This window comes from Tursiops truncatus, chromosome 11 (genome assembly GCF_011762595.2).
Source record: "Tursiops truncatus isolate mTurTru1 chromosome 11, mTurTru1.mat.Y, whole genome shotgun sequence".
Classification (NCBI taxonomy): domain Eukaryota; kingdom Metazoa; phylum Chordata; class Mammalia; order Artiodactyla; family Delphinidae; genus Tursiops; species Tursiops truncatus.
In genome coordinates this window covers 66,836,638-66,860,644 of record NC_047044.1, presented here as the reverse complement: position 1 = coordinate 66,860,644, position 24,007 = coordinate 66,836,638, and the positions used below count along the sequence as shown (strand labels likewise).

The 24,007-nt window shown below is 39.7% G+C and overlaps 1 protein-coding gene across 1 annotated transcript in view; it reads right to left on the bottom strand.

The window, feature by feature from the left end:
- Window positions 1-23,783, bottom strand: part of NELL2 (neural EGFL like 2) — a 375,472-nt gene extending 351,689 nt beyond the window's left edge. The window contains exons 1-3 of the mRNA XM_019934581.3: window positions 23,688-23,783; window positions 23,213-23,298; window positions 22,644-22,772 (exon numbers count right to left, since the gene is read on the bottom strand). Of these exons, the coding sequence (XP_019790140.1) occupies window positions 22,644-22,772; window positions 23,213-23,267 (184 nt within the window). The 5' untranslated portion in view covers window positions 23,268-23,298; window positions 23,688-23,783. The remainder of the gene's footprint in view (window positions 1-22,643; window positions 22,773-23,212; window positions 23,299-23,687) is intronic.
- Window positions 23,784-24,007: the final 224 nt, after the last annotated feature.

The window sequence follows — 24,007 nt, the reverse complement described above, 5'->3', positions numbered from 1 at the left end:
TTTGCACAGCAAGGGAAACCATAAATAAGATGAAAAGATAACCCTCAGAATGGGAGAAAATATTTACAAATGAAGCAACTGACAAGGGATTAAACTCCAAAATATACAAATAGCTCATGCAGCTCAATATCAAAAAAACAAACAACCCAATCAAAAAATAAGCTATTAAATTTAAATAAAAATTTAAATGCTCAGTTCCTCATTCACACTAGCCACATTTCAAGTGTGCAATACCACACATAGCTAATGGTTACCATATTGGACCTTTCCACACATTACACCCTTCTATTGGACAACTCCAATTTAGAAAGCAAGCTGGGGACAAGAAACAGTCCTTAAGGTAAAAGCTACATTTTAAATTCAATGGAAACTTGGTATTCTGAGGCAAAGGCAATGGCCCAATACTAAGGATTAAGATTTGGAACCTTGTGAACCAGAGATTTTTCATAAACACACACACACACACACACACACACACACGCACACGCACATACACAACCCTAAAGCAAAAACTAGAGGTCAATCAGTCTTAGTTCACATGAGAGTCACCCCAAAGATCTTGTAACAGCAAATTCACTTTGCCTCCATTTCCAAGGAAAGTTTTTGAGCCAAGATGTATTTTTCTTTGCTTGGTTATTCTCTATTTATGTCAAGGATTTAATCCTGAAGGCTTTTAAAATTCAAGACTTTAGATTAGAAAATGACGAGCTCCATGTTAAGGCAGTGCTGATGCTGGACCTATAAAAATGCTAATATAATAAAAATGGAGTTGAAACATTTACACCAAGAGCACTAATAACCATATGGATCAATGACTGGAGTGGATCCACTGAAGTCACTGACTTGGCCATGTACATGGTTTAAGGCCATTTAAGAGACAACTTACAGGCCAGATGTCTATAAAAGTGCTCTCATAGCATCTGTGGTTTGTTATGCAAGTATATATTTAGAGATTATTGACCCCCAAAGACCACAAAAGTTCCTTTGGAGCCATCACAGTTAACGATGCATTTATCTTAAGGGAAAATTCCAGCACTGTCAGGCAGTCTATGGTGTCAGCATCAACATGGACAGTCTGCTTTTATGAAGATTCTTAATGCCACAGATGGGGATGGCTTCTTTAGTGCCACTGTGGTCTCATCATACCAAACCCCGCTAAGAGAGTCCTCAGTTTATGGATCACTAGCAATATCGATCAGCACAGCTCCTCTGGAAGAATTATCATTTATCATGTTGATATTACTCCTGCTGCCATCTATTGTATTTTAAGTTGCCACAATAGTAGAATAGCCTGGGTTCCAGGTGAAAAAATAATCTAATTTTTCTTACATACTCTCCCCTTTCAGACAATGTGCCAAAGCGTTATGACAATTTATTGTAAGCAATGGAACCCATCTAAGATGATCAATGCAAAATAAATCCTAAAACATATTTTTTCTGGTTTTTCTCGGGCCAAGAACTTTTAAATTCTCTAAATGATCTTTCCATTTCCATTTGAACTCTATATGTATGATACATACAGATGTTACTTGGGATTTTTCAGTTACACCACTTTCCAGGATTAAAAACAAACCATCTCTCTCTCATGGCATTCTGACATCTCACAAACAATAATGTTCTGAAGCCAGTATCAGCCACAGGTCTTTGCAAAGTGGCTTTTTAATCTCAGGATATCTCGTAGGGACATAGAGAGAGCAGCTGATTATCACCAGGCAAAGTTTTCCCCCATACTACATAATGCCAGATACCAGAACTCAGAATATTATGTAACATTCTATGCTTCTAATAGCTTCAGGTAAGCCAGAACAGAAAAAACCCCACAGTAATGGCTAGAGACTCAGCTGTACAGTCACCACCATCACCAATATTACTATTGGCAGGGCAGTTAGTGACCCCATGCCAAGCTCACTGGTACAGCAAGGATGCAAACAGGATTAGGAATGGAATATGTAAATCACCATTCTTATAAAGTAAGTGCATTGGATTATTATCTTATTCATATATGTATTTTACTTCTATTAATCCTCTTCCAAACTAAGGTGCATGTTCCTGAAGCACTATAATCATATATCCTAATTACTATTTACTGTTTAACTCCACTGAGACTAATATAGTAGATTTAACACAGTGGACTTATTTCTATTTCTTATGTGTAACAGGGATAATATTTTATAAATTATTAATATGCCTCTGAATGCATTCACCTTAGCTAGCCTAAGCGTCCTTCTGCCTAGGAGGAAAATTTTGGCTCAGTACAGACAGAAGGCAAAGAAAAAAAGCCTAAGTAATATTCAACTTCTGTAATTCAAAAATAGGATTTTGCAGAAAGACTACAGCCTTGCAAGCCTGCTACTATCTCCAGAGAGGGTTTTATAAATTTCTCAAGTCCTTCCTTGTATATACCAAGAGCCAAGCTTGTAGAACACAGCTCTTAGAGATGCCTAGTAGTGTACTAATGATACCCCTTCCACCAGAGTAAACTCACAAGTGCAGTGGGCTAAGGAAGAGGAATGTCTTGAGATTTACCTTTCCCAAGGTCTGGTTCGGGACCTTGCCAGGGAAAAGACCAGAGAAACAGTGAGGTGGCTTTAACAAAGAGCGACACAGAGGGGTCAGCCACCCAGACTAGGGTCAAGTGGGAGTTAGAGCCAGACCTCGTGAGGCTCTAGAGCATCAGCAGGACCAAGATAAGTCAGTAAGCCAGGTGATACCACTGGCTCTGACCGAGTGCACAAGTACAAAAGCCAGTGTACAAGTAACAACAGCCATAGACTTGAGCCACGACTGCCAGCACAAGTAGCAACAGGTGGACATGGGATATCACCCCAGAGAGCAGCAGAGAGATGGACATCAACACACACACACAAACACCCTGCAGATAGTAGAACCAGAGGATAAGCCTCCCGAAGATCTCAAGTCTTTCCTTTGGGTATGAGGTCACCAAAGCCATATCCTCCTTACGAACCATCATCATTGTAGAAAAAAACAGAAGGCACAAACTATCTGAGACTGGGGTTTGTTAATCAACAGACTGATCACTCCTTCTCACCTGAAAAGAGCTCAGGTTTAAGCAGTGGTCACTGGACAAAAATCATTTAATAAGAATCTATTTCAATATTTCTTTGAAGGCAGGGATTACAACCCCCCCAACTGGCCCATCCATTTCCAGAAACATAAATTTGAATTTGAATAGCTTTAAGTGAAACTTGAACTTTCCATTTAGCTATTGACCTCACTACTTATAATCTCATAGCTGGTTCAGTGAGCTTATTTGTGTTACTTACCCTGGCCATGTAAGCAATAATTTTGTGATGGTCTGCTTTAAAAATTTTAAGATGATATAGGTCTGTTTCTTTCTGCTGAATTTACATGTTGGTAAGAAGGAACTCACAAATCAAGAAGTTTTTAAAATTAGATGAACATCAGATTTCTTGGACAGGACACAAAATGCACAAACCACAGAAGAAAAAAATTATATATTGGACTTCATCAAAAGTAAATATCCCTGTTCATCAAAGGACTCCATTAAGAAAATGAATAAACAAGCCACAACTGGGGGAAAACATTCACGAGGTATATATCTGATAAATAACTCATATCTACAATATATTGGGATGGCCGAAAAGTTTGTTCGGGTTTTTACAGAAGATCTTACGGAAAAACCCGAACGAACTTTTTGGCCAATCCAATACGAAGAAATTCTATGAGAACCAACAATAAAAAGATTTTTATTTTAAATGGACAGAACAATTGAGCAGATATTTCACAAAAAGAAATAACTGAATAGTATATTATGCTATAGCAGGAAAATGCAAATTAAATCCAAAATGAGATACCCGTTCATACCCACAAAACTGGCTAAAATCAAAAAGACTACAAAAACAAATGTTGGTAAGGATGTGGAGCATTTCTACAGGAGCACAGAGTGATACAAAACAGTACAACCGGGCTTCCCTGGTGGCGCAGTGGTTGAGAGTCCGCCTGCCGATGCAGGGGACATGGGTTCGTGCCCCGGTCCGGGAAGATCCCACATGCCGCGGAGCGGCTGGGCCCGTGAGCCATGGCTGCTGAGCCTGCACGTCCGGAGCCTGTGCTCCGCAACGGGAGAGGCCACAGCAGTGAGAGGCCTGCGTACCGCAAAAAAAAATAAAAAATAAAAGTAAATAAAAATTTAAAAAAAATATATATATATATTCATAGGCAAACTTCATCTATCACATAAGAAATCAGAGCATAGTTGTGGCGGACGGAGTGGAAGACAGACTGCAAAGGAGCCCAGGGAACTTTATGGGGGAATGGCAATGTTCTATACCTTGTTCTGGATGGTACACACACAATTGTATACAATTATCAACCCATATCAAACTAAATACTCAAGATTTATACATTCAACTGCATGTTAATTGTGTCTCAATGAAAATATATATTTATAGACCAACACAGTTCCATAGGGAATAATGATCATATTGAGAGACAGAACTACTAACTTAGTAGTCCTGAAAAAGATTTTTTAATTATTATTTTTCATGACAATTTAAAAAAATGCAGACATAAATAATTCCAACAACATAAAAAAGGAACTAAGTAGGAAGGGAAGTCTCTGTGCAAGTGGAAAAGTGTAAGAGACTGAGTGACAAGGATGTCTATTCTGTGCACTTGGTCATTTTCTTAATGGTATCAGGAGAGTCATTTCAAAAATACTTTAATTTGCTCTAAAACCATAATATATTCACGGTTTTGTTAACAGATTGTTATTAAAGATTATTTTTTATAATATTATTTTGGAAGATTACATTTAATTAGAGGGTGAGGCTTCTCTCATCAAAGAAAGAGGGTATCGATACAAAATCACAATTTTTTCTTCTGTAAAAAATTAATACACGAAACAATGGAGTACAGCTCATTGAAAAACAATGGAGTACAGCTCATTGAAAAAAGCAAATTTATGAAACAAGTTTCTCACAGTTCTTGCAAAATTGAGCAACTTGAAGTATATGATAAACAGTAATAAAATGAATAATTTGAAACGATAGGGACTTGCAACATAGCCCTGGCAACACCGTTAAATGGAGCCCATAGGGACTGTATAAAGCTTTGGCAACAATGACAACAATGTAGATGTTAATGAAAGAGAACAGCCAAAGAGATCAGGGAGGAGAAAGTGCAATTTAGGAAGAAGGTGGTGAATCCAGATGAAGGGATTAGATGAAACAGACAAATACGATTTTGCACTTGGGGGTTATCCAGAGGCTCTGGGAGCCTAATAATCTTACATACAGTATGCTTAAAATACCTATATTGTAGATACCTATTTATATAATTATGAATAAAATTCGGCTAGAATGCTATCCATATTGTATTAATCAAGTAATTCATCATTCCCTTTTTTGTTCAAAGAATTAGCAAGAGAACCCTAAACAGTTATTGTTTATAATAGAAATACCTTAACCCATCTGGTCAGCACACTACTGTCTTGGAAGGATCTGACTGGGTTAGTCTGACAAACTCACACACCCACCACCATAAATCAAGAGGAGTAAAGAATCCACATTCATAAATAAATATTAATGGTAAACCTCAGGAAAAATTTGGTAAGGGATTTCGTAAAGTCATTTCTATGCATTTTCTATAAGAAAAATACTGAAACATTAAATGGACTAAAACTCCAGACAAGTCCAAATTTGGGTTTTTTTGCTTATGATTGCATGTCAATAACAATATATGTACATATTAAAAAAAGATGACCAACCACTGTTAGTTCATGGTAATACTAAACAGAATGATATAAAGTCAAGTTATTATCTATCTTTTTTTCAGTCTTTTTTAGCATCCTGCTAAATCTTCAATTTTCACCAGCAATGTGTTTATTTACTGCTATAGCTACAGACAGAATTAAACTGTAGCTCCAAAGATATAGTGCTTTCAAAATCAAAATGCAAAAAAGCTTCACGGGTCTATCTGGAGGACTGAATAGTGGCTAACACTTGTTATAAACCCCATTCCTCCTACAGAGGGAGGATGCGCCATGTGAAAAATGGCCTATTTCAGTTCCAAATGTTGGCAGCAATCTGTACCAGTGAGACCCAATTCCAGAGCCAGCAGTACCCAGGTCTTTTCACACATCACATACTGACAGCTGAATCTGCTTGCGGTATCTTATGCCATACAGTGTTCTTCCTCAATACCTACAATGCCACAAAGACGGATTTTGTCCTTCAAAAACATTTGATCTTTTCTCCGAAAGTGCACTCCGTTCTACTTTCTCTAATTAAAAATAAGTCTCTCTGCAGCAAGAATGTAGAACATTCATTCTACACTTCCCATCGTCCTCTCTCATATTTTTATAGATTTATTTTATGAGTTCTCTCCATTTAATCCACTAAAATCTAAATGCATTCACTGTCCAATGGTCATCAATATCAACAGAGCATTTGATTTACTATTTTTCCTTGAATAGAGAGCTTGTACCTGAAATTCTACATCTCAGTTTAATGATTTGAACATTTCCTTCTGTGGGGTCATATCCCAACATACACTGTTGGAAAAAAAAAATAACAAATTATATTTTCCTTACCTACTTCTTCTACTAAGATAGTGTGGAAAGAAAACGAAGCCTCCGGGACTTCCCTGGTGGTGCAGTGGTTAAGAATCCACCTGCCAATGCAGGGGACACGGGTTCGAGCCCTGGTCCGGGAATATCCCACATGCTGCGGAGCAACTAAGCCCGTGAGCCACAACTACTGAGCCTGTGCTCTAGAGCCCGCAAGCCACAACTACTGAAGCCCGTGTGCCTTGAGCCTGTGCTCCTCAACAAGAGAAGCCACCGCAATGAGATGCCCATGCACCACAACGAAGAGTAGCCCCCACTTACCGCAACTAGAGAAAAGCTCCGGCGCAGTAATGAAGACCCAATGCAGCCAAAAATAAATAAATAAATAAATTTATAATTAAAAAAAAAAAAAGGAAAACGAACCCTCCGATATCTCCCAGTAGTACATATTTGTTGCATGGTTATATAATGACTTCACAAAGTCTAAAAAGAGGTAGTTCTGCATTTGCACCTCTATTCTGTTTTCTTCCCATGAGAGAAAAGCTTTGTTACACACAGATGGCTACAGTTTAAACATTCCCTCTAGTTTCTTCATGACAGCTAGGATAGTGTTTACTTAAAAGCAGGCCTTTTCTAGTCTGATGCCTGTGTAATTAACATCAGTCCCAGAAAGTTTCAGAAATAAGACTGAGCCTGCAACTTTCCACAGCCTATCTGGCCTTTCCCCAACTTCACCCTCTGACTTTGCTAATTTGCTGACCAAAATAACAAAAAGTAATCATCCATTAAATAGGTGGGTTCTCCCCACTGGACACTTTCCTGCCTGCTCAATGATTCCCAGAGTGAACACTCATTTTTTTTCCATTAGTCTCGGAAACATGTTCTAATTTGGAAGTGTGTTATCAAAGAACAATTTAAATTACACTATTGCCACTGGAAATGCAACTCAATTATTAAAAAGTAGACCCACAGCAGCAAAAGGATGAAAAGTACTATGAGATACTTTGTTGTAGAGAGGCATCTATGATAAGGCTAATGAAATTTTTGCAGCAACTTGAAAAAAACTGACCTCTGCATCAGAGTCAGTGTTCCAAGGTGAGTAGCAGTGAATACACATTTACTCTGGGTTCTTTTCCTTCCCTTTATAGGCCTGATTTCTTGCAAATTCCCATACTGCAACTTAACATTCCAACTCAAGTGCTTATATCCAATTCATTTCAACCTCAAAAAATTCTTAATTTTAACCCATAATAGCCTATGAAAAGTATAATTTAAAACAATGTCCTGTCTCTTCAGGATTACTGTTCATCACAGAAATTAGTGATGAACTTCAGGAAGAATTTAGTAAGGGTTATGGTAAAGGCAACTCAGATTTGAGTTTGAAATGTTAAAAGTCCAATTAAAATGAGTTCCAACTTCTGACCCTCGAATTTTAAGTTAAAGAAATTTGGTAAAGTCATGTCCACATGTTTTCTTTCAGAATAGTAATGAAACATGAAGTGTCCTAAAACCCCAGACAAGCCCAAGTTTGGATTCTTTGGTCTCAAATTTGGATGCAACAATCCCACCTTTGAGACATCTTAAAGCAAATCTCCCCTTTACTTGGGGTATAATGTTTCCTCTCCTGTAGTGAAAAATCTCCTTGTTTTCATTTGAAAGGCAAAAACAGAAAGCCTAGAGTCACAGTGCTTTTCTAAGATGTTTGAATTAAATTATCTATTAAGTATCCTATAAAAATTCAGTCTGAACATCAGGGGATAGGAAGTATTAACAGAAGCAAAGTATTTACATTTCAACTGAACTTTTGAAAATGTCTCAGAAGGAAGAACAAACATGCATGATGGTAACATAAAATAAGCTGCCTCTCAGGAGTACTCAAACACTTTAAACAAATCTGTATTTATAGTATAATTAGCAATTTGATGAAATGTAGTAAGAATACACCAAAGTATATCAGTGAACATGTCCTCCTCCAAAATCAACAGGCTCTCAGGAAACATCCAGGTTCAACATTGAGTTACTAGGAGCACTGCCTCTCATTGGTAGCATGCAGCAACCGTTTTTATGTGTCTTTTTTTTTTTTTTTTAACAATCTGTTAGTCTCCAGGAAGAACTCTGCTCAGTTACAAGTATATGTCAACACACACAACTCATAGTGAGGATGTTCAGCTACCAATTACTGCCGGAAATTTAAATGAGTTCTAAAAATATAGGTTATATTCTGCTCTAAAATACTTAATCTATTTGGCACTTTTTCTGGAACATTTAATGGTCCACCAGTACAATGTGTTAGACTATAAGAACATAGAATTAGACATACTGTTTGCCTAGGGGATTCTCCATTTAAATAGACAAGCAAAATAGATTAAACACTAAGACACCAGTGAATGGAAGAAATAAAGTGGATCACTACCATTAAGAAGGAATATTCATATGACACAAATGAACCTATCTACGAAACAGAAACAGACTCACAGGCATAGAGAACAGACTTGTGGTTGCCGGGAGGCATGGGGGTGGAGGGAGGGATGGATTGGGAGTTTGGGGTTAGCACACACAAACTATTATATATAGAATAGATAAACCACAAGGTCCTACTGTGTAACACAGGGAACTATACTCAATATCCTGTGATAAACCATAATGGAAAAGAATATAAAAAAGAATGTTCATATATATATAACTGAATCACTTTGCTGTACAGCAGAATTAACACAGCATTGTAAATCAACTATATTTCAATTTTTAAAAAGAAGGAATATTTATAAATCAGATACAAAATGCACAGCACAGTAGTAAATGACAGAATATCTCTCAGTAGCAAACTTCAGAATACTAGAACTTCAAGATGCTTTTTAAAAGGGAACTGTTTTTCATCTGTCTGACAAGGATTGTCAGACAGATGAAAAAGAAGATGTCCTGGACACCTGTAGTTACAATAAAAAGTTAATTAAAAGGGAAAAGATAGTAATTCACTTTTAGCTGGAACTAAAGTAACCTTAGAAATCATTTAGTCTAATCCCCACCCCACACCCATTGAAACATCTTCCCTGAAATAGGTCATTTAATCTCTATTTGAGTATTATTAGAAGCATGTTTATTGGATGGATGGATGGATGGACAGATGGATGGACAAGTATTGCTTAAAATAAGCCTCTTAATTTTTGAATTTATTTGTTGAAAATGCTTTTCTTACATTGACTCAAAAATTTCCTCTTCCTAACTTCCTTTGCAGATCCTAGTTTTGCCCTCTATAACAGTTCTGCCCAGTAGAAGAAGTAGGAGAGCCACAAATGTGAGTCACATAAATAATTTTAAGTTTCTATTGGCCACATTTCAAAATAAAGGAACAGGGGATTTTAATTTTAATAATGTACGTATTTGACCAAATATATCCAAAATATTATTACAACATATAATCAACATTAAAATATTGAGATTTTACATTCTTTTTGTAGACTGTCTTCAGAGCCCCATGTGTATTTTGATACTTACACTGCATCTCAGTCTGTAGGAGGCACATTTCACGTGCTCAAGAGCCACATGTGGCCAGTGGCTGCTACACTGGACAGCTTAGTTCTAGACCGTGGTTCACAAATTTGACTGAACATCAAAATCACAGGAAGATTTTTCAAACTACAGATTCCTAGGATTCACCCCCCAGAAATACAAACTTAGTTAGTTTAGGAAGGCCAGAGAGTATTTTTAACAAGGCAGTCAATTAACCACTGATCGTCAGGCTGACATTTGGGCATTACTGCTCTAGAACAACACAAAATAAACCTAAGCCCTCCCGTACAGGACTGTCCTTCAAATATCTAAAATATAGGGTCCTATCTCCAGTGTCTTTTATTCTCCAGGCTAAAAATTCCAAACTCTTTCACCTGTTCCTCATCTGACATGGTTTCCAAACCTTTCAATTCTCCAGTTGCTGTCCTCTGGATACATTCCAGTTTGTTTGCTTGATTTGCAATAGTGGAAAAGTACCACAGCATAGATAACCCAAATCAATCCCACCTGCCTTGGAAATCTTTCTGAGTACGTCCATATGAATATGAGTGTCTCTGCTAAATGGTGAATTCACAATACTTCAAAGTAAAATTTTAACAAGTGTTCACGATGTCCAGGTTCTTCACCATGCTGCTGTTTCCTCTGTGGCACACTTCATCTTGAGATAGAGAAGAGCTCTCTCAGAATAATTCAGAGACTAAGTTAAGCGGAGCTACCCTTTTTCAATGCCTCTCAACCCTCTTACCTTTTCTTATGACTGGAGAAGAACGTAGGTGTTTGGATTTAGTACGAGTTCTTCAGCCGTCTTTAAAGTTACATAAATATAAAATATAATAATGTCACCAAAAACGATTGATTTGTCATGACTAAATGGACTCAATTCAACATTACAAATATTCACTTACTGATGGTTTACTGAGCATATCATGTGTGCCACCACAATAGGCCAGGAGGCCACAAGGAGCAAGGCAGAGTCCCAAGCCTCAAGATCGCAATCTAGTTAGCAAGACAAGTAGATTCATGTGACAAATATTTATGGAGTTCTTACTATACGCTAGGCACTTGGGTGATATATTAGTTAATAAAACATCCAAGAAGCCCTGCTCTTATGGAGCTTACTCTCCAGAGGGAAGAAAGAGAATAAACAATTCAAATGATAAATAAGTGCGTTACATAGCATGTTAGATGGTAAATGTGATGGAAATTAACAGATCAGAATAAAGGGTATCAAGAATACTTGTGGGGTAAAAGACAAGTTGAAATTTTACTCAGTGGTCACGGTAGGCCTCATTAACAAACTGATATTTGAGAAAATATCTGAAGAAAGTTAGTGGGAAAACATGTAGACATCTGGGAGAGTAGGATTCCAGGCATTACAAACAGCCAGTGCAAAGGCCCTGAGTCAAGAGAGTGCCAGGCCTATTTCAGGAACGGGAAGAAGGCCAGTGGGGTTAAAGCCAACAGCAAGGCAGAGAGCAGCAAATTAGGCCAGAAAGTAATGCGGCGGGGTGGCAGTGTTCATGTAGCTCTTTGTAGGGCATAATAAGAACTTTATTTTTGACTCTGAGTGAAATGAGGAACCGCTGAATGTTTGGGGCAAAGCAGTGACACGATGTGAATTATGTTTTGCAAAGATCACTCCGACAAGTATGTTGAGAACAGACTGCAGGGGAACAAAAGGGTAAACAGGAAGACTGCTTAGGAGGCTATTGCAATAATCCAGGGAAAAGATGACGATCGTGGGCTTCCCTGGTGGCGCTCAGTGGTTGAGAGTCCATCTGCTGATGCAGGGGACACGGGTCTGTGCCCCGTTCCGGGAAGATCCCACGTGCCGCGGAGCGGCTGGGCCCGTGAGCCATGGCCGCTGAGCCTGCGCGTCTGGAGCCTGTGCTCCGCAACGGGAGAGGCCACAACAGTGAGAGGCCCGCATACAGCAAAAAAAACCCAAAAAGATGACGATGGTGTGGATCGGGGAAGTAGCAGCAAGGAAAATAAAAGTGGTCAGAGTTTTTATGTTAAAAAGAAAACCCTAGCTATAACACAGCGAGGTGGTTGTTTCAGTAAAGAAAGCTTAGAGAACACAGAAGAAGAAACAACAATTCTACCAAGGAAAGATTAGTATCTTAGGTGAGTCCTGAATAATATGTAAAAGTTCACCAGGAAAAAGAAAGAGGAAAAACAATGCAGAGAAGGAACTGGCACAGAGTTGTCAGTGGCCAGGAAAAGTATATGGCGTGATCCTTTCCCTGGGGAACTTATAGTCTCAACAGAGAGACAAGACAGTAAATCACTTAAGACCAGAGTCCCAGGTGCCACTGGAATGAAAATTGGCAAAGGGACTATAGAGAGAAACAATCATGCCAGCAAGATATTCAAGAAAAGCCAAAGAGGGAAGAGATTTGGGAACATATGTATATGTATAACTGATTCACTTTGTTATAAAGCAGAAACTAACACACCATTGTAAAGCAATTATACCCCAATAAAGATGTTAAAAAAAAAAAAAAGAAAAAGAAAAGCCAAAGATGTAGCAGGAAACGTAGGGAAAGTGACTCTGATTCAGAAAGGACCCAAAGGACCACCCCCAAAGGTTCTGTCAACGTTACCCTGGCCCCTAAACCATCATTCAAGGTTCCCTGGAATCTTATCCTCTACCACCAGCTCCCACCAACAGACCAAGATGGTACCTTGTCAAGGAAAGCCAAGGTGACCCAGACAGAGCCAGGGAGAACAACTGTGTTGTTTTTCAGAACTTCTAACACTTCTCCCCACAATACATGACTCAAAATCTAAGCTAAACCTTTAATACACTTAAAAAGTAATGTGTGTTGGGGTGACTGTAGAGGAACTACGTTCTGAATCTTCTTTTGCTGGTTTTCTCTATGCCCCCCCAACTTCTGAACAGTGGTACAGCAGGGCAGATTTTACCCCTTCCTCTCCAAACTGACCATTTGTTCTCATTTCTCTCTACCTAAAACCGCATGTCCTCTTCTCCCAAGTAAAGCCCAAACAACAAAAATAGAACAGGAGATGCTTCCGGGCCAGTTTCTCCCCCACTCCACTCTACCTTCACCTTCATCCCTGCATCCCATGAAAGTCACCTTAGGTTAGCTCCTCCACAACATCCAGCATTTCTACCAGGGAGCCCCTAAAACAATCCAAGGGAGCTTGATCTGCTGCTAAGCTAATTCCAGATAAAAACAATATTTAACGTGTATTGAATGTTTAGTAAATGCCATACCCAGTTTTATTCATATAATCTACACAGCAGCTCTAAGAAGCAGTACTGTCATTATCTCAATTGAAGCAGAGAGACGTTAAACAACAAATTCAAGTTCACACTAGTGAACAAAGGAACCAAAATTTGAACCCAAGATACCTAGCTCTGGAGTCCATGTTCCTAATTACTACTGCACATCAATTTGAACTTGGAATTGTCTCCATCGTTTCTTCCCTTTGTCTAGACAGGTAGAGTGTGACCTTCCAAGCACTGGTTTGTTGTCCACATTCTAAATCTTCTCTTTGAAGGGAGAGACACCTGGTTGTCTGGGTTCCCCATCCCTTCCCCAGAATGAAGGCTGTCAGGAGGGTTGCCATCAAGAACAACTCAGCAAATACTTGTCCAAGGGCCCGTGTCCAGTTCCTGGCAGCAGCCCTAATGGGAAAGGGAAGAGCTGTGCTCCACTTTTCTTCCCATCTATTTTCTCCCTAATTCTTCTTAATTATAGTGGTTTATATCTGAGTTTCAACAAATGTGAAGCAAAAGTTACCATAACAAAAATTATCCCCTAAAAAATGAGTTTCCACATGACTGGCATCTGTCTTCAATGTCAATTCTAAACTAAGACTAGCAAAAGATGAAAAGTTTCATAAAATTGATAAAGACAATGTAAGAGGAATGCTCAAATGACACACAAAGGCACTAACTTATGATGATCTTATATAGGTAGATAAATTTTTAACATGAAAAATAAAAATTTGACCAAAATGATAAATACCTCAAAATAAATGATTTCTTATTAAAAGGTTAAGAGATAGTCCTCAGATATTTTTGCAAAAATAAGCAAACAGAAAACCCCAACACTTGATTTTATTTACTTGTTCTTATAACGGACTAATAGTTAAATGATTACCTACATTTTGTCAAATGTAGACTAGGACAAATGATTGTCACAGTTTCTAGCTTCTTTAACATAAAGTCCCAAATTTACTTTTTCACTATTTACAATTAAACTTTGGTTCCTGCTTTACCTCCTGTAATAACTTATGTAGACATCTTCTTTCCTCCATTATACTGTATGTTCTATCCTTATACATAATAGCAGTGCAATAAACATTTGCTAAATTGAATTAAAGTAAAATCAACAGGAGACATCACACCATAAGGCCTTAATATCTAATACCAAAGTTACCAGTTAGCATACAGACAATAATTATCTGAATTATGGACAGATAATAACAAGAACTCAGAAAAGGATAGGTGTCTGCAAGAATGGGGTCTGGGGGCTTCCCTGGTGGTGCAGTGGTTGAGAATCCGCCTGCCGATGCAGGGGACACGGGTTCGTGCCCCGGTCTGGGAAGATCCCACATGCTGCGGAGTGGCTGGGCCCGTGAGCCATGGCCGCTGAAACTGCGCGTCGGGAGCCTGTGCTCCGCAACGGGAGAGGCCACAGCAGTGAGAGGCCGGCATAACGCAAAAAAAAAAAAGAATGGGGTCTGTGACCAGCATGAGGTGAATGAGCTAGTGGGAGATGGAATAAAGCCACAGAAAGGCCCTTCACTTCAGTTATTATCCAGGGTGCGCTTTGGCCATGACGTTTGAGATCATTCACCAGTCAGAGCCTGTCAAGACTGCTCCAGCTTCTCCCAAATCAAACCTAGTTGGCATCCTACAGATACCCCTGTCCCGTCGCGGAGCACAGGCTCCGGATGTGCAGGCCGAGCGGCCGTGGCTCACGGGCCCAGCCGCTCCGCGGCGTGTGGGATCTTCCCGGACCAGGGAACGAACCCGTGTCCCCTGCATCGGCAGGCGGACTCTCAACCACTGCGCCACCAGGGAAGCCCACCCCTGGCACTTTTGATAGAGAACTCTAGTAATTCTTGCCCCTGTCCATAGTTCTGACTACCATACTTACTGGGTGCCAAACACCATGCTAAGTGCTATCCATTCCAGTTCCAAAATATGCATGCTTTCTAATTTTCCCCCTCAACCTCTGGATGAAACTTTTGGGGGAAGAAGGGGTGCATTTTTGAAAAATAAGCACAATTGAAAAAACCCACAACTTGATTTTACTCTGTTTGTCCTCAGAATGATGGAGAGAATCCCTTAAAGACTCATCATTTAGTATGAAGACTCTGAATTTACACTTAAAAAACTTTTAAGTCCCAAATGACTAAGATAACTTTAACTGACTAGTTCAAGTTTCTAACCACTGAACAAATTTATTCTCATGGATAGTAGAAGGAGGGCTCAAAAGGAAGTTTAATTCAGTTACAAAATAAACGAACATTAACATTTAACATATACAGCAGTTTCCTATCGCTGCTGTAGCAAATCACCACAAACTTAATGGCTAAATCAATGCAAATTTATTATCTCGCAGTTCTAGAGGTTCAGAAGTCCAAAATGAATCCCACTGGGCTAAAATCAAAGTGTCTGTGAGGCTGAGATCCTCCTGGAGGTTCTAGGGGAAAATCCATTTCCTCACTTTTTACAGCTTCTAGAAGCTGCCCACATTCCTTGGCTCAAGACCACCTTCCAAGTGCAAAGTCAGCAAGGACCAATCAAGTCTTTCTCATGTTACATTACACTGACGCTGACTCTTCTACCTCCCTCCTCCATACGTAAAGGAGTGCCATGGCCATGGCCCTGGGTACATGGCCCTGTGGGCACCCCCCGAGTGATTCCATAAAGTCCACCCAAATAATCTCCATATTTTAAAGTCCACTGATTAGCAACCTTAATTCCTTCAGCAGCTTTAATCCCCCCTTACCCCGTAACATAACATATTTACAGGTTCTTAGGATTTAGTATGTGGACAGTTGGAGGACCATTATCCAGCCTACCATAATCTGTCCTTCAGCAAGATTTATAACCATCCCACAGGCAAAACACATTTACTCTATCCCAAAGTCCCCCAAAGTCTCAACCCATTAGAATATCAACCCAAAGTTTAAAATCTGGTCTAAATCTTATCAATTCAAAAGCCCTAAATCTCATCATCTAAATCAGGTATAAATGAGACTTTGGGGGCTTCCCTGGTGGCGCAGTGGTTGAGAGCCTGCCTGCTGATGCAGGGGACACGGGTTCATGCCCCGGTCCGGGAAGATCCCGCATGCCGCGGGGAGGCTGGGCCCGTGAGCCATGGCTGCTGAGCCTGCACGTACAGAGCCTGTGCTCCGCAACGGGAGAGGCCACAACAGTGAAAGGCCCGCGTATCACAAAAAAAAAAAAAAGAGACTTTGGGTATTATCCATACTGGGACACAATTTCTCTCATCTGTAAACCTGTAAAACTCAAGAAACAAGTTAACTGCTCCCCAAATAAAATGATGGGATAGAAATAGGATAACAGTTATAGACATCCACATTCAAAAAGGGAGAAAATGGAAGTTAAAAAAATTAGACACCAGATCCATGCAATTTTGAAATCCAGCCATGTAAACTGCATTTGGTTTTAAGATCTGCGAATAATCCTCTGTGATTCTTGGCTCCACCCTCTAGGCTCTAAGCTCTGTCTTCTGGGCTCTCAGTTCTGCCCATGAAAGGTGGCACATGTTTGCAGCTGAGTAATTTAACCAGCCTATTTCTTGCTTGTAGAATTTTGGGGACCCAACAACCTTCTTTCATTACATCTTCTCACTTGCCTTTTCAGGTTAAGCCAGGAGTGTTATTGCTGGTATGGTTTTCTCAAGAACCTTGTGGGTCTCCCACATGCGTCATAGAGATTTACTCCATTAAACAACAGGCTCCTCCATAAATATTTCCTGGATAAATCCATCTCTATTACAGGTTTCCACTGAGTTGTCTGAGGGAATACATGAGTCACACGTTCAGTTTCTTCAAAGTGCCCTCTATGTGACTGAATACTCTGACCTTACTTCTAAGGCACTAGCAAAAGGTTTTTAGACCACACTATTGGCTTTCTCTCCTGAGTAGGCTTTCCTGCCAGTGAATCTCCTAATTTTAGCATATTTTGCAATCTGGATATGTTAAGAATTTCTCAAATACCAAGTTCTGGTTCCTTTCTTGCCTAACAGTTCTTCTCTCAATCTATCTCTCTCCTTTCACATTTTACTATAAGCAGCAAGAAAAAGCCAGGCTGCACCTTTAAAACTTTGCATATATATCACCTCAGCTACATATATAAACTCATGTTTACAAGTCTTGCTTTCTACATAACTGCAGGGAAGAATTCAGCTAAGCTTTCTGCCACTATATAACAAGGATATCCTTTCCTCTAGTTTCCAATAACATGTTCCTGATTTCTATCTGAGCCCTCACTAGCATTGCCTTTAATGTCCATATTTCTACAAATAGTCTGTTCATGACAGTTTAGGTATTCTCAAAGATGATTTGGGTTTTGTTTACCATGTTCCATCTTCTTCTGAATCTTCACTAATAGAATCGCCAATGTCCATATTTCTACTAACAGTCTATTCAAGGCAATCTAGCCTTTTTATCATGTCCCTCAAAATTCTTCCAGCTTATGCCTATTGCCCAATTTCAAAGCCACTTCCACAGTTTTAGGTATTTCTTACAGCATCCCCACTTCCATGAATCAAAATCTGTATTAGTTTCCTATTGCTGCTGTAACAAATCACCACACACATAACTGGCTTAAATCAACACAAATTTATTATCTCACATCTCTGGAGGTCAGAAGTTCAAATTGTATCTCACTGGGCTAAAATCAAGGTGTCAGCTATGCTGTGTTCCTTCTGGACACACTAAATGAAAATCTGTTTTCTTGCTTTTCTAAATTCTGGAGACTGCCCACATGCTTTGGCCATGGCCCACTTTTATCTTCAAAGCCAGCAATGAATGGCAGGTCTAGTCATTCTTCTTTGCATCACTCTGACGCTGACTCTTCTACCTCCCTCTTCCAGATTTAAAGGACCTTTGTGATTACATGAGGCCTACCTACCCAGATCATCCAAGATTTGCAACCTTAATTCCCCCTTGACATGTGACACAACATATTCTCCGTTCCTAGGCTTAGGATGTGAACATCTTTGAGGGACTATTATTCTGCCCACCACAGTATATATTGTATAATGATAAATTTTCAATTCTTCTGTATAAATATGATCTACTGTGTAAACTGATCCGTGCTTTCTTTGTTTGCTTCATTTCATATCATAACACTTACATTTCCACTACTCTGGATTTCTTCCATTTTCTCAAGTGCACCATGCTCATTTCAGGTCAGGATCTTTGCTCATGCTATTTCCTTTGCCTGTGTTACTCTTCCTTTCTGAATCCCCACAGCGCCTCTTCCCCAGACTACTCTTATGTATCCTTTGGCTATCAGCTTAAATGACTCTCCTTCAAAGGCAGTTTCCTTGATCCTGTGACTCCCTAAACAAGAATGTAGATTCCCATTACATCCTTAGCTTCTCTTCATATCATTTATCTTAACAGTGATGAAATTATTATCTGTGTAATTGTTTGTTTAATGACTATTTTTAAGGCACTATGAAAGTAAAGTTCTAATTTCATTTGTTATAGGCCTAACACCTAGCAGAATAGGTGCACAAAAAAATTCTTCATAACATCAATTTTATAATTTAGGGTACTGAAGCTCATAGAAATTAAGTAACTTCACCATAGAAACACAACTAATGAAATTCCACTTGGGTCTAACTGGTTTCAAAGCCCATCTCTTCAAAGCCCACAGTCATTGTGTTATTCTATTCTAATGCGGCATCAAAATGACCATTGTCTCTAAGTCCACAGAGACTCTCTGATCTTCATACTGAAGAAAAGTACTCACTGCCACCTCACTTTCCTTAATGCAGTTACCGTTGCCTAGTCAAGCCAATGACTCACCACCAAATGCCCAATTTCATTCCTGTTTTCAAATACTGGCATAAGGTAGACTTGTGAACATTTTTTTTCCTTTAACATCTTAAAGTTCTTTAAAAATAATTACTAAATATTTATTTCCCAATGACCAACTCGGGGAAAAAAAATGCTTTGATTTTATCTACTTCTCTCGTGGGGATTAGTGACATTATAAAATCTGTGAACACCTTAGAAGAAACTTTATTAAACCAACAGAGGAAACTATCTAGTTTGGGAACCTGGCCAGACAAAATGTTAAAACCAAAGATCTAAAAATCATGTTAGAAAGTCCTAGAACTATGCTTCTGTATTCTCTCATTCTTGGTGTCTCATGTATAAACAGGAAAGATTATTATAATCATTATCTGGAAGAATATTCCCTAGACTTTAAACAAGGTTGGTAGAATTCTATTTATAATTGCAGTGGCCCTTAACATTTCAGAATTCTTTACCACCTTTCATAGGTCTTTTGACTGTCAGAACCTGGTCCTCTATTTTTTAAAACCATAAGTGTATTTTTGTGTCTATCAGTCAGACTGTAGCTAGAAATACATGGAAGATCTTGATATAGATTCCAAATTGTTGCCTGGTCACTTTTTTCTTTTGAAAAGTATAATTGGCACAGATCAAAAGATGATCTAATTTAGCATCTTATTACTTCAATTCCCAAAGCAACTGTAAACCAAATTTCAACAACAACAAAACAATTTTAGTGATGCTATATATGACAAAAATCAGGTATGACTTTGAAATACATTTCTACTTCCTTTTATCATACATATGTAATGAATATAATAGTTATTAAGTAATAGTAGATTCTTAGTGCACAATAATTTACAAAAACTATTTAGTTTCTAAAAGTACTGAATTATAAGCATATTAAAAAAACAATAAAGAGAAGAATGAACTAGCTAAATGGAGAAGCAATATTAAATGAGCAAAAATCATTGGGAAATTGTATGTTGAGATTTCTTTAATTTAAAGATAAGAGACAAAAGAAGATAGATTTGATGGTTCAAAAAGCTCTTCCATCTATTTGGAACATATCTGATAGCACAGAGTAACATATCTGATAGATTTATGTGAAATCTGAGAGCACCTCACAGGTTTGTAATGTGTTACTATTCCTGCTATGCCATTTTGAAGACTATACAAAAATATCCGCCGCACCCTCAATGCACTATAAAGCGAATCCACAAAATCTTCAGAGGCTGAAAGCTTTTGTCTCTCTAAAATCCATGTAATCCCAGCAAAGCCCAGAACTGACTTCTTAAAAACAGTTTCCACATTCTAATAGCAGAGAAAAGACCTTTCCAAGGTAATGCAAAACTATCAAGCAGGGCCAAAGGTCTACCTATTGTCAATTTTATCATCTAAATCTGAGAATCAGAGAAATCATTAGAGCATAATAAACACATCAGTAATACATGCCTGCTGAGAACACAGCAGGTAGCAAATACTTGCTGATTGATTGGCTATATGAAATAAGGTGCATAATTTGGCATGAAATAAAACTTTACACCTCCAAATCTTGTACACTATATTTGTCAGGCATTTACTCTGTCTAAATATTGTGCTTGGTACCAACAAGGAAACAAAACAATTCATCGGTGTGCACTGATACGTAGTAAGTATGGCCAATTCATTCACAACACAATGCCTACCGTGAAGAACTGGCAATTTAAATAAAAATGAATCCTAAACATTTCTTATAAAAATTTAACCAGGAGAAGATATTGGTGCCTTGAGACTATTTCCTAGAAATTGTCTAGCATCAGAACATAAAATGCACAGTCCTGAAGGTTTCTATTTGTGACAGCTCAGACGGTCTTCAGAGAAAGACAAGAAGAGCACCAATATAATTTAAAGGACCTTTGGAAATTTTAAGGGCACTTCAACGCCATTTGTTTATCAGGAGCTATAGCTTCTGTAAAGCTTTCCACTTAATCAAATTGGCAGCCCTGAAGTAATTTTGTTTCCAGCTCACAGGGATTGAAAACTCAGAGATTGGAAAAAAAAAGGAGAAGAAGAAAAAGAGAAAAACAGAAGCTTAACTCTAATGACACTTTTATTCTGCTCTGTGAATTTTGCTGACGGTCTAAGTCTTATTTCCTTTATTAGATTTGGTCATTGTTGTTAAAGGAGTCAATATCCAAATCACACCCCCACTCCCCACCAAAAAAAAGAACTCTAAGTAAATAAAATATTATCACGAATATCCCTCACAATAACAGCATTTAGTGGGCTCACCATAATTAAAACAGAAAATTGCATTTAACTTACTGTAAGAGTAAACTTGCTTTAAATAAATGCAACACATGTCAATTTCCTCCTTTTCCAACTGTAAGCTTTGGTGTTACTGTCCATGGTGACACATACTGGCTATACCACGCAACAACACCACTACAGAAACACTCAAGTTTTATTTTATGCCTATTTCTTGGTGGCAAATTTGCTGAAGTGGTTTTATTTTGCATATCCAACTCTTTAGTAATTATGAGTTGCACTTTTTTTGAAGCCACAGCACTGAAATCACAAAAGAAAAACTGGGTGGGGTGGGGAGAAGACGCTTTAGTCAGTCCATCAAATATGTTAAACCAAATTCCATTTCTCTTTTGCCTCATCTGTACTTTACCATATGTGAAACTAGTCTTTCTGTATGTGTTTAGCTACCTTTTAGAAGCTCATGCTACAGCACCTTCCCACAAACCAAGCAGTCTTCAAAAAGGTTGGTAAATCAAAGCTGAAGGATCAATGCATTGGAATTTGCTCTGACTACATAACACACCTAAATATAAATTTAAATGTAGACACTTGTGCATAGCCAAAGTCCACTGACTTCAAAAGAAAAGTTTAAAAATCCTAAGTATGCGATTAATGGTGAGACAAAGTATACTTTTGAATTAACATTTATTTGAAATATTTTCAAAATAATTTTTAAGAGAATATTATTTCCTTTCTCCTATCATTGATGGAGAAGAATCATTATCTTTCAATGAGGAATCCTGTCTCAAATATAGTGTGTTTGTGACATACAGTAGTTAAAACTATTGAAAGATATTAATTTTTCCACAAAGCTACCCACATAAAGAAATTCCTCTGCAACTGGGCACCACTGTACTTGAAACTTTCAGAGATCAGTGTCTTAACTAAGATTAAGCTACCCTATTCCCTACCTAAATCAATTTCACCCAAATGAGGCGTTTGTTTTATAATTCATTGTTACTCAGACTCCAAAATCAACCATCTGCCATTGGAGTTTCTGTACAGTAATTAAGGGACTATCCATTAGAACTGGCAAGAGTACAAAGTAAGAAAGAGGAGGGGGCGGGGGAAGAGAGAAACCAAGCCACTTAAAAAGAGATGGAAGGTGTGTGTATTTCACACTGACCCCTCCACATCTCAGCTCAGATGTCATCCATGAGGCAAAACAGAAGTTAGGAAGAGGGGTCAGGCCAGCTCCTCCCGGGGTTATCCGAACTGAAACCACACTGGGGACTGAGCACGCGCCTCTTACCTTGAAAAAGAAAGGCTTTCGTCCCATTATGTAGCCCGGGGACCTGGCGCACTCCGGTCGTGGACTCCCCAAGTCCTAACTCCGTTAAGACGTCAATCTGTTGGGAGGGGTCCACACCAAGCCCCCAGACTGGTGGGAGTGGGGGAGGGAGGAGGAAAGAAAGAAAAACCTCCGTCAAAATATAAGTCTCTTCCTCCAAGGCAGCAAAGAACCGCGTCTTAGAGACAATATTGGAAACTGACAAGAGGCGACTCCCTCCGCTGCCTTACCTGAGATCAGCAATCGAGATTTAAAGAGCAGAGCACCCAGTCCCATTTCCGTGACCTACTTTAAACCCCTCTCGGTGCAAAGTTCCCCTTGGCCCTCAGACCCTGGACTAGGGGTGTGACCCGCCCTGCTGTCTCCAAGACAAGCACAGAAAAACATCCAAATCCAAACCCACCCCCTACTCCAAGCTTCCCACTCCAGACCTACTTCAGGTGGAGGAAGAGCGAGGCGTCCCCAGGCAGCTCGGACTGCCCAGAGGCGGGGGCCATCCCTTCTCCCGCCCCAGCTCTGAGGCCACTCACCTGCTCCGAGACCGAAGAGCAAACAGAATGTTCTCAGTAAGACCCGAGACTCCATGGTGTGGATCTGCTCAGTCCATCGTCTCCCTCTTTAAAAATAAAAATCGAAGAGGTTCTTGGAATCAAGCGGGAAAGACAGCGTTTGTCTTTCCTGCCGCTGCCTTGGATTTACTGATTAGTAAGAGGAGTACGATTTGGTTGCCTAAGAAAAAAAAGGGAGGACCCCCCAGGCGCGTGAAGAACTTAGACCCTCCAACGCGCACATCATTCCCACACGCAGACCCAGGCGGCGGGGCGCGGGCTGGGAGGCGGCCCTGAGGGAGGGGTCGGACTCGCCGGGGGCTGCTCCGCCGGGGAATTAGCTCCGGAGCCGAATCAAAGCAGCCGAAGGCACTCACACCCGGAGGAAGGAAGGCAGCCCCAAGAAAGCCGGGGCTGGGGCGGCCCCGCACCCGCCTGTCTTCACCCCCGCCCGAACCTGTTGTAAAGGCAGAGACAATGGAGAGAGCGCTCGGAGACACGCGGAGGAGAGACGGCTCTTCGGAGAGGGAGGGGCGGGCCGGGAGGCGGGGAGAGAGGAAGAAGGGAGGGAGCCCGAGGGCGAGGCCCCGCGCCCCGTGTCCCTCTCCCGCACGGGCTCCTCGGTCTCCAAGCCCCGTCTAGCGAGCCCCGGAGCCGTTGCAGCCTCCGCCCTCCTTCTTCCTCTCCCGCCGACCCCGGCAACGCCAACCTCCTTCGGGATCGAAAGATTCTATTTCAAGGTGCTAAGTTGATGGGCGGTCTTTGCTCTCACCCCGA